This window comes from Panulirus ornatus, chromosome 22, assembly GCF_036320965.1.
Source record: "Panulirus ornatus isolate Po-2019 chromosome 22, ASM3632096v1, whole genome shotgun sequence".
In the NCBI taxonomy this organism is placed as follows: Eukaryota; Metazoa; Arthropoda; class Malacostraca; order Decapoda; family Palinuridae; genus Panulirus; species Panulirus ornatus.
Genome location: NC_092245.1, coordinates 2,843,051 through 2,854,967, shown reverse-complemented (window position 1 = coordinate 2,854,967; position 11,917 = coordinate 2,843,051). Strand labels below are relative to the sequence as shown.

The 11,917-nt window shown below is 41.7% G+C and overlaps 1 protein-coding gene across 1 annotated transcript; it reads right to left on the bottom strand.

Annotated features, from left to right (window-relative positions):
- Positions 1–683: 683 nt before the first annotated feature.
- LOC139756498 (uncharacterized) lies at positions 684–3,108 on the bottom strand. The gene has a single exon (XM_071675941.1). The coding sequence runs from the start codon at positions 3,058–3,060 to the stop codon at positions 757–759; it is 2,304 nt and encodes a 767-aa protein (XP_071532042.1). The 5' UTR covers positions 3,061–3,108; the 3' UTR covers positions 684–756.
- Between the last annotated feature and the right edge of the window lie 8,809 nt (positions 3,109–11,917).

Below are 11,917 nucleotides of genomic sequence, written 5' to 3'. Positions count from 1 at the left end.
AGCTCTACTTCCCGAGGCAGTGGACGTTCTACTTCCCGAGGTAGTGGATGTTCTACTTCCCGAGACAGTGGACGTTCTACTTCCCGAGACAGTGGATGTTCTACTTCCCGAGACAGTGGACGTTCTACTTCCCGAGGCAGTGGATGTTCTACTTCCCGAGACAGTGGACGCTTTACTTCTCAAGGCAGTGGACGCTCTACTTCCCTAGGCAGCGGATGTTCTACTTCCTGAGACAGTGGAGTAAAGGAGTTAAAATTAATAACTGAATTGGCATTACTCCAGTCAGTACAGTGATCATAATCTTTAACATGATTAAACAAGGCATTTGATTTTTGTCCTGTTCTTATACTATATCTATGTTGCTTAAGTCAAACATAATCCCTAACCAGTCTGCTTATCATAAAACATATTACTGTTTTGACAGGTCACTCTATAAAAACAGCCTGCAGAAATTCAGATATTCTTTATAGTATTATTATTACTGAATTCTACATTTACATTAAAGGACTTAAGCAACCTGGGGAGTAATGTAAAATTGTCTCTGAATTGGGAACTAAAACATTCTTGCCAACTTCAGTGATTTATCAAGATCTATAGTATTTAACTTGGATCCAAAAGTTAAAGAATATAAGATTAGCGTTAAATATGGTCAAGAATCTAGTCTGAGAGAATATTGATAATAGTTTGATTCGATAAAAGACATGAACAAATGAAAACATGCTGCACACGGCCCCATACCTAGTGGCTCATGACAGCTCAAGAAATGACACAACAACAAACCTTATGGCGATAGGCTTTTCTCTTAGGCCGTTTGAGAGGCAAGATCTTCTGCTCTGGAACATGAGGAATCTGTCCATCTTCCTCAGTATCCTGGCCATCTAGCTCTGGAACATGAGGAATATCTAGAACCTGTCCATCTCCCTCAGTATCCTGGCCATCTAGCTCTGGAACATGAGGAATATCTAGAACCTGTCCATCTTCCTCAGTATCCTGGCCATCTAGCTCTGGAACATGAGGAACATCAAGAACCTGTCCATCTCCCTCAGTATCCTGGCCATCTAGCTCTGGAACATGAGGAACATCAAGAACCTGTCCATCTCCCTCAGTATCCTGGCCATCTAGCTCTGGAACATGAGGAACATCAAGAACCTGTCCATCTCCCTCAGTATCCTGGCCATCTAGCTCTGGAACATGAGGAACATCAAGAACCTGTCCATCTCCCTCAGTATCCTGGCCATCTAGCTCTGGAACATGAGGAACATCAAGAACCTGTCCATCTCCCTCAGTATCCTGGCCATCTAGCTCTGGAACATGAGGAACATCAAGAACCTGTCCATCTCCCTCAGTATCCTGGCCAACTAGCTCTGGAACATGAGGAACATCAAGAACCTGTCCATCTCCCTCAGTATCCTGGCCAACTAGCTCTGGAACATGAGGAACATCAAGAACCTGTCCATCTCCCTCAGTATCCTGGCCAACTAGCTCTGGAACATGAGGAACATCAAGAACCTGTCCATCTTCCTCAGTATCCTGGCCATCTAGCTCTGGAACATGAGGAATATGAAGAACCTGTCCATCTTCCTCAGTATCCTGGCCATCTAGCTCTGGAACATGAGGAATATGAAGAACCTGTCCATCTCCCTCAGTATCCTGGCCATCTAGCTCTGGAACATGAGGAATATGAAGAACCTGTCCATCTCCCTCAGTATCCTGGCCATCTAGCTCTGGAACATGAGGAACATCAAGAACCTGTCCATCTTCCTCAGTATCCTGACCATCTAGCTCTGGAACATGAGGAACATCAAGAACCTGTCCATCTTCCTCAGTATCCTGACCATCTAGCTCTGGAACATGAGGAACATCAAGAACCTGTCCATCTTCCTCAGTATTCGCATAAGCATCCTCACCATCATAGAAAACATCTTCCTCACTATCCTCGTCACCCTCCAGATGTATCAAGTGAAGATTCCGATGTTTGCGGTACGACTGCCACAGAGAGTACACCAATAAAGCCAAAGTGAGCAACTGGTGGATGATGAGCCTATCTTCCAGGCGACGGAATTGCTGATGGTGCGAAGACTTCAGCCCTTCCATCATCTGATGGTGAACTTCATTCAGCCGTTCCACCTCCTGATGGTGCTCTTCCACCTCCTGATGGTGCTTTTCCTTCAGTCCTCCCATCTCCTGACGATGCTCTTTCGTCAGCCGTTCCACCTCCTGATGGTGCTCTTCCGTCAGCCGCCGTTCCACCTCCTGATGGCGCTCTTCCACCTCCTGATGGTGCTTTTCCTTCAATCCTTCCATCTCCTGACGATGCTCTTCCGTCAGCCGTTCCAACCCCTGATCGTGCTCTTCCGTCAGCCGCCGTTCCACCTCCTGATGGCGCTCTTCCACCTCCTGATGGAGCTTTTCCTTCAGTCCTTCCATCTCCTGACGATGCTCTTCCGTCAGCCGTTCCAGCCCCTGATGGTGCTCTTCCGTCAGCCGCCGTTCCACCTCCTGATGGCGCTCTTCCACCTCCTGATGGTGCTTTTCCTTCAGTCCTTCCATCTCCTGACGATGCTCTTCCGTCAGCCGTTCCAACCCCTGATGGTGCTCTTCCGCCTCCTGATGGTGATATTCCTTCATTCGTTCCATCGCCAGATGGTGATCATCCTCCAGCCGTTGCAGCTCCAGCTTAAGCCGAAAATTCTGGCGACGGAGCTCATCGTTGTTGAGACTAAGTTTCCTGTTCTGCGAACGGAGCTCATTCAATTGCTGCTCCTGTACGGCTATTCCGTTAGTAACGATCTGTGAAAGCTCGTTCACCTCTTGGCGAGTCATTTTCATGTCCTTCCGGTGTCGCTCGCTTTCCTTCATGTACATCTGTTTGAGTATCTCCACCAGATTAGTACATTCTTTTAAGGCAGTGACCAGGTCCAGGTCACTCACCGTACTCAGGCCTGAGTCGGAGTAGGAGGCACTGGCGTCCGGCCCTTGGTGGGAGCCGTGCGCGTGGGGCCTCGAGCATGAGTAGAGCTGGAACACTAGCACAATACACAGAACGCCTAATATCTTCATGTTTCAATTTTATTTTAAAAGCGGCCACTAGGTTTTCAACATTCTTTTGTTACAAGCAAATGGAAAAGGTTGATGGTCCCATGTGGTGTTAGGAGGGTGTCAGTAGATGATGTTGATGTGTGAAGATTGTGGAGAGTGGGGATGTCTAGCTGCGTTTAAGGAGAGAGAGAGAGAGAGAGAGAGAGAGAGAGAGAGAGAGAGGGGGGGGGGGTATGTTGGGCAGTTGGAGATAGGAGGGGATGTTTCTTACAGTAGTTACGATGGTGTCGGGCATCACTCGGGGTGGGATCTTAGGGGGGGGGGGGGTATCTGGCAGTAGTAGGAGTGGTGTCTACCATCTGCCACTATCAAGTGGTGTCTACCATCTGCCACTATCAAGTGGTGTCTACCATCTGCCACTATCAAGTGGTGTCTACCATCTGCCACTATCAAGTGGTGTCTACCATCTGCCACCATCAAGTGGTGTCTACCATCTGCCACCATCAAGTGGTGTCTACCATCTGCCACCATCAAGTGGTGTCTACCATCTGCCATTATCATCTTCATAGCAACCTTACGGGTCAGGTCGAACACATATTCACAACAGCAAGGTTAGGGTAGTGACCACTGACCATCAGGTTCAGTATAGAGGTAGACACCGCTGCTTCCATCTTCACTACACTCTCTATTGATTTCAATTCACTGCAGCCTCGTCCAACGCATTATATCACCCTCGACACTTGTAGAAGTAAGTATCATCAAGTTTAGTTTAACTGTTCGCTATAACTTCTCTTTTACACGTTGCTACCCGATCACTAAGATGTTTCTACCTGCAACTTTTGAGAACGCTTCAAAAATCTAAGATAGTCACTCTTGTTAAATACAACGGAACTTTTCTGTTTTCTTATTTTGTCCTTATTGTCTCAGTTCAACCCAAAGATCTTGTTTTCTGTACAAACTAGCAATTCAATTAACACAGAGACTTTGTGCCCATCAAACGTATTAAAATAGTCAGCCCTTAGTATTCTAATCATTATAAATAAATCACAAATCGACTACATACATAAAACATAAATGTAAAGATTATGCAATTCTTTTAGTGTATAGCGATCTCTAAACTAAATCAAATGAAGACATATATTGATAGTAAAATGTACACTAATTTATCTTTTCTTTGCATATGTTATTAAAAAGAATTTTCACATCAATTTGTAAAATATTCCATCCATTTTTCGTTACAATCTCATCAACTTCGTCTAAGACGTCGTCGGAAAAATGTTGTGGAATTTTGGGATTATAATAACACATACCTCGATCTCTACCGTTTCTGAAGGTCTTTCATATAAGCGCCATTTGACAGACATGTCTCATCTTTGGGATAATATCAGTTTCCCGTAAGCCTTACATGTCGCACTCCCTAAGACGTCTTGGCATAGACACGAAGAGTCCTGGGCAGGTCATGTGAGTCGTGTGGTATGTTTATCACTTTCAGTTTTTATGTTTAATCATTTGTGTTATCATTCATGATGTGAGGGTAGTCTGACCAAACACCTGGTCTGTCTCCACACGTGTGTGTGTGTGTGTGTGTGTGTGTGTGGGGGGGGGGGGGGGGGAGGCGCACACATGACAGTCAGGTGTCCAACCATTAATTACTCTGACGTCATATGGGTCACGATGGCGTATGTTTCCCAGGATAGTGTAAAATTCCCAGGATGAATTACGTTTCCCAGGATAGTGTAGAATTCCTAGGATGATTTACGCTTCCTCTGATGGTATACATATTTCCCAGGATGGTGTATGTTTCCCAGGATGATTTACATTACCCAGGAAGGTCTATGTTTCCCAGGATGGTGATTTCTCAGGATGATTTACTTTTCCCAGGATAGTGTAGGTTTCCCAGGATGATTTATGTTTCCTAGGTTGGTGTACGTTTCCCAGGATGGTGTGTTTCCCAAGGATGATGTATGTTTCCCAGGATAATGTATGCTTCCCAGGATGGTATATGTTTCCCAGGATGGTGTATGATTCCTAGGATACTGTAGATTTCCCAGGATGATTTATGTTTCCCAAGATGGTATATGTTTTCAAGGATAGTGTATGTTTCCCAGGATGGCGTATGTTTCCCAGGATGATTTACGTATCCCAGGATGATGTTTGTTGCCCAGGATTGTGTAGATCGCCCAGTATGATTTACGTATCCCTGGATGGTGCGTTTCCCAGGATGGTTTGCGCTGATTTTACTTTGTGTACAATTGCAGGAAAAACGTCATGAGAGCCATTGTAGTGTGGTGTGGAAGTCTCCGTCATGCAGTAACGCACATACTATCAAATAAACATTCATCAATGATCCAATCAATGTCTCCATATGTAACAGGGATGCTGATCAGCTTACGGGAGAGAGTTGCTTATTACATATTTTTTTTTGATAATATCTAATTCTACATACAGAAATTAACATACAGGAAATATCACCATTCCTTTCCACTGTAAATATTACAATTTACAAAACCGTAGAACAAGAACCGAGGGATTATATTGCTAATGACAAACAGATGTTCCTCCCTTGTAGTAGTCATCATACATCGGCCACTACCTGGCCAGTTTTCTTATTTCCATTTTCTTTTATCAATTTCTCTGATGCTTTCGTGTGTGTGTGTGTGTGTGTGTGTGTGTGGACGTAAGAGAAGGTCGCTAGTTACATTGCTTAGTGTCACACACATTACCACATGGCGACACCTGTATAAGACCCTATATATACTACATTGATGGTCGTGATGTATGTACAGACCCGTCTGCTCTCTCTTATTATTGATCAACTATCATACACACAATTACACCAATCCTTGCCTAACTACCGGGAAATTACCACACTGCGATAATTTGATAATTTCAGTAGGGTAATTGGGTACACTGAAACTAGAACTCAGAGAACAGCATTTTTTTGCAAGTCTGAATAAAAAATCGTATAACTAAAAGATGCACAACTTCATCTTAGCCACATAAGGAACGTCGTATCCTGTTTAGTCCTCTGTTGACTGTAATACCATGACGTCATTAAGACGTCACGAAACGGTGCTATTTCAGACACTAGAAATTTCCCCACAATAGATGTTAAACTAACAAGTCTATAATTTAATGCATTGGACTTATCAGTTACCCCAATCTTAAAAATAGAAACGTTAGCTGTCTTCCATTGTTCAGAGACGAAACCAGTTTACGAGAGATTTACCAAATATATATACTAATGGAGAGCAAATTCTATTTCTTTAATAACATCCTCTCGAGTTTTATCGAAGTCGGCTCAGCTTCCCATTTTCATTCCCCGAGTAAATTGTCTAAGCAGCTGGTACGGTAGTTTCGTCTTCCTTTGTAAACAATGACAAGAAATGCCTATCAAATACCTCGAACATTTCCAAATCATTGTTAACTGAAGAGACAGTAATATGGTTTATGGCCATGAGGTTACTGGTGACGGAGGAGCAGCAGGATTGACGAGACAGACGGGGGTAGGTAGTATGATGGTACTGGAGAAATGAAGTGATATAGCTGACCGTCACACTGCAGTTTATGAGCGGTTGGGCGAAGTCTGTCTTTGGAATTTAATGATGTTAAGGTCAAAAGTTGCTACTCTTTCTGGCCTTCTAGTCACCAACACGTTTTTCATTGACCCAATACAAATGTTCAGTTGAGTACCGTACATCAAGCCTATGCATTAAAACCTAAAATGTGTGGTTGACTATTAACTAACAAATCCAAAGGCGATACTATACCCTAAATGACAGTCGTCACACAAATGTGAAGCGAGCAATGCATATTAATCTTCACCCTAACATAAATGGAAGAATGATGTGCACCTGTTGATCTTCACCAAATTCGTCCAAAATTCTATCCATCAACCTTACCAAGATGCACGTAGCGCACCCTACAACATCCTTCAAACTCACATACAAACTGTTGTTGCTTATGGATATAATTTCTCAATGCTTACGTGTTCTTCCAACAATCAAGGTTCACTATATCACAATCTAAATATAACAATACACACCCGAAGGCTCTTCCTCGGCACGAATGTGTGTTAAAACTGCATTGGTGTTCTAAGTTGCCACGGTTCTGCCCACAAGTCGTACGGTCTGACTTTGTCATTTAGTGTCTCAAAGATACTGTTCAACGGGTCATATACATAGTGGGGGTGCACGTAGCCTTAGAATTATCTCTAAATCCAGTAAAAGATGTTGGAAATGATTAGGATGGTGGTTATAACATTACGTTGACGGTTTGGCTGCCTGAATTACCTTGGCAGTTAATAAACCAAACGCCAACCATTACAATTTTTGCTTATATTTCAATTTCTATAGATGTCATACTGGACAATACAAGCATTCATTTAATTTTTCCCCTAAGTCTTAATCTACTAATATAGAACGAAAGTTTGTGCCTGCTACTTCTATACCCCCCAAAAAAGATTTGTTTATAACCATCAAATCTATTGAAAGTTGAGAAGCAACGGGCCTTTAAAACAGGCTAGGGCGGTAATGTATCAATAAAGACAAGACTTAAATGCAATTACATGGTCACTAACTACATTATGTTCCGAGGATTTTGTCATATATAAAGGGGGGGGGAGGTGCTTCGGAGTGGGGAAAGGGAGCGATCCCCCCCCCCCCCCTTGAGCCATGGTGTACAACAGCGCACTGTACAATGTACTTAGTGATAATGGTGATTTACTAATATTCCAACAGTTTCAGTTCTTCAAAAGAAAAATAAACGGATATATATTTCTAACTGTTTCTTTCACTTACAAGATTGACCAGTGGAGCATTTTTTTTTTTTTTAAGTGTCACTACCTTCCTTGAACACTAACAGTGTTAGCGTTAACAATATCATTCCGAACTGCAAAAGCATCAGTTGGTCTATCTTATACATCAGATTAGTCTGTCATCCAAAACAGTCGTCGGTCTCATGATCATCGTAAACTTACTTCTCTACATAGTTCTAATTAGTTTTACGAAATAACGCTGTCTAGTATTACAGAGACGGCGACAGCTTTTTCAAAGTGGGGGAACTCACTGGAGCAAAAGCCAGTAATCAGAAGGCCAGATGCAGCGTACTGCAGTCCTATATAAGTGTAAACAGAGGGGGGGGGGGGGGGGCTGAAAGCACCCCACTATGAAAAGCAGGGATGCTGAACTTTCAGTTTTTCATTACAATGGCGAGTTGGTAATTCGCCCCTACCCCCTGACCAAACCCTGGTGACGCGCCTATCATGGAGTAAAGGTTACATATTTTACATGTACAGATTGGTTGGTCATTTTGGGCTAAAAGCCTAAAAAGCCTAAAAATCCTTAAACCCCAAGAAGTGTTCTTCTAAAATAACCTAGATGAATATACAGTTTGATAAGTGTTAACTTAAGCAACTGTATATGCTAATGTACTCACATAAAGGAAATGTAACAACTCCAAGATGAATAAACGTTTACTCGTGCGTCTGGCAACTACTCTCCTCACCGTCAGTCAAAATTCTTCAACCCTACACAGCAAAGGAGGAGCGAGTGCAATCAACCTCAAATTTCCTTACAGAAACGCCTACTATTTCGATATGAGGACTTAAGGAAAAATATATTGTAACTGTTTTGACTCAGTGTCATTTCGATGATGCTTGCTAGTTTGTTGGATGTAACAACAACCTGCGATCTATAAGTATGGTCATTAGACATGCAACCCTTTTTGATTTTTGATAGTCGAAAGTTCCTGTACAATAATTCTATAAGACCTTGTGAAACTTACAGGAAAGAGAAAAAACTGAATGGAAAATATAGAAATTAACCCTGATATAGGAAACAAAATACGAATAATGAAATGGAAAGTGGTAGGTAGGTACTGTGTCAATACGACAGCAAACACCGCTCAGGGCATCCACTGGTGCAGCTGTCGGTAGGACTTCGAAAATTAGGACGGCTTAGAGATAGTTAAGCTTCCTAATCTCGGCATAGTGGTCATCGGTGTCGCTGAGAACTTGAAGGATAAAATGCACGAAATGCAAATAACATCATAAGATATCGTCCCAACGCTCTACCCTAAATTCATATTGGTTTTGATCCTGTTATCATGGCTGGTACTCTCCCAGCAGAATACAGAATGGAACAGTTGAAATATAGACACATGTATATCATCATAAATGGTAGTGTCCCAGGATATATGAGAGGCAACGTTCACATGGTTCATTATCAGCACAGTTTTGGAACGAGAGCTGGTTATTCATCATGGGTCCTGCTTACAGTAGGAGATTTAAATGAGAGTTCTTTTACGTCTAACCGTAAAGGTTTATGGAATGATCTCCCGCAGGTAGTCACACAAAGCACAACTAAAGATGTGATTGTGAAACAAGTAAAATATACATATGTATATATTTTCTAAACTTAGACGTCAATTATCGTGATTTGCATGTAATTAATTCTTAATCCTTCTGCAATGATGTCAATAACTTTGCCAACTTTTTAATTATTACCTTTTAGTCAGAATGAAATCATTCTATTTCCATCTAGTCATTTGTATTTTTGTACTCATCGTTTTGATAAATGTTGATGTTGGTCTTTGGATCTGTGTGACTGTCTGTCTATGTGGCTATCTCTCTGTCTCTGGAAAAAAAACTACATTACTAGAAAAATGTGCTATCCATATATTCAAACATATGCGCTGTACATGTATTTTGGCAAAAAGAGTTCAAATTCAAAGTAAACTTACTTTATCAAAAAATTGAAGAGTTAGTCGTATATTTCGTTTTCTTAGAAGACCTAAAGAAAACGTATATCTAATAGTCAACTGAATTATTTACAACATAGCTTTCCATCATCATTTCTCACATAGTTTCTTTCATGCATTTAGAGAAATAACATTTTCTGAGGTCAGCAGAAGAATTGGAGGTGTGTGGATACAAGTCTAACGATGAATCCCTCCAAAGAGAGGCTGGCTGGGTAGGAAGTGAGCTAGAAGGGAGAGAGAAGTATGAAGCATGAGATAGAAAAGAAGGAAATCAGAAAAATGAGGGAAGTGGTAGGGATGGATCGTGAGGCTGATGGAAAAGAAGCGACTGATGGAAAGGGAAGTCTCAATCGGTCTTTATGCTAAAACTTATACTTCTGTCCTCGCTTAACTCAGTCCCATGGACGGGGTGGACTTTGAGGTGTAAAGAAAGAAAAAGTTATCAAAACGGACAAATCTTAGGTTTCCAGCGACCATTTAGTAATCACTATGACGAAGCAGTCTGCTTAGCAATACGTGGTCTAGCTAATAGCGAGGACACACAGGTAACCATTTTTCAGGAGAAAAAAAAAAAGAAAAAGAAAAAAAGTAATACCTGTAGAAGAAGGAGAGTGAACCAACCCTGCAGTGGAGGGCAGGTGGTCGAGGTTAGCCTGGGAGAGACGAGCTCTCACCCTGACTTGGTCCTGGAGATGCTCTCACCGTGGAAGAGTGAAACATCGACAACTACGGAGATCCATAATACACGAACCCTGTAAACACCAGTAAGGCAGTAGTAGACAGTGGAAAAAAAAAAAAAAAAGAAAAAACCATTTCTACAATATCATTTCATCCATAAATGCTGATGTTGGTCTTTGTGTCTAGATCCGAGTGGCTGTCTGTCTGTCTGTGGGAAAAGCTACGTTACTAGAAAAACAACATAAACCCTAAACTGGGACAGTCTGGTGTAGAGATGATGACCTTAGCAATGAATATGGCGGTGTATAAGAGGCTGTAAGGAAAATGAATGCATAGTAAAGATCAGGGTTACAGTGAAGATGAAGTGTTTAGTGAAGATGAGGGGCTGGTATAGTAAATTCAAGGGCATAGAGAAGATGCAGTTTAGAAAATATGAGGATACAAGACAGCAATAATGAACATCAGTCTGAAGCGAATATTGCTGAAAATAGCAAAGAAAATCCCAAGGAGAACTTAATGACTCTCTCACCTCTAACATATCCATAAAACTCCTTTGGATTTATTTTGCTATTTTCAGCAACATACGCTTCAGACTGACCTTTGATGTAAAAGTCTCTTAGTTTCTCTATGCAGACTTCCATAATTTGCTCTATCACGTTGGTTATTGATCTCTCTGAATTTCTCATGCGCTGCTTTGTAAGACAACAGACCCTTTTTTATATAATCTTTCCACCACTATGGCTTCGCAATGGGAAAAGACCGTCTGCTATAATTTAGCATATATGATCCCTCCACTGCTTTGAACGTCATACTGAAGCTCTCTCAGGCTGCGTCCATACAGTTTTCTTGCCTGGCAAGAGCAATAGGAAGGTCTTTTAAAATTTGCAAGTTTAGAATGTAGTGTTTCTTTCTCGACTCTCATGTGGACCATTATCATTACAGGCAATGTTGAAGATTAACTCAAAAGTAGTTTGTTGGCGATCACTTGTTCCAAGCTTTTCTCTTACGAGATCCTCATTTGTAGCTAGAACTAAATCTAATCTATTCTCGTTTTAAATAGGTTTCTATGTTGATTGTATTAGGGCACTATCAAGCAGATTCAGGTAAAGCCCACGAACTCAAGATACTGTTAAGGGATTCTCCTCACTTAGACAATGGTACGTTGAATTCTCCTATTATGATCGAATCTTTTTCATCACTCATTTATGCTATCTGATCACAAAGTCACTCGTCGGACGAATACTTGTGATGTCTGTGCTGGAGGCCTGTAAACTAATCGTGTTATATTCTTACAAAACGTTCCTTTGACTTTTACAAAAATCAAATTGATTTCATCAACAGCTGAAAAAGGTTTTAGGCCAGGAGTGAGATGAGCTTTAACACAGAGCAAGATATCCCCGTCTACTATATTTCTCCGATCACTTTGGCGCATTCGGCTAGG

Excerpts from the sequence above, each read along its gene's own strand:
- LOC139756498 (XM_071675941.1), bottom strand. The coding sequence starts at position 3,060 with ATGAAGATATTAGGCGTTCTGTGTATTGTGCTAGTGTTCCAGCTCTAC.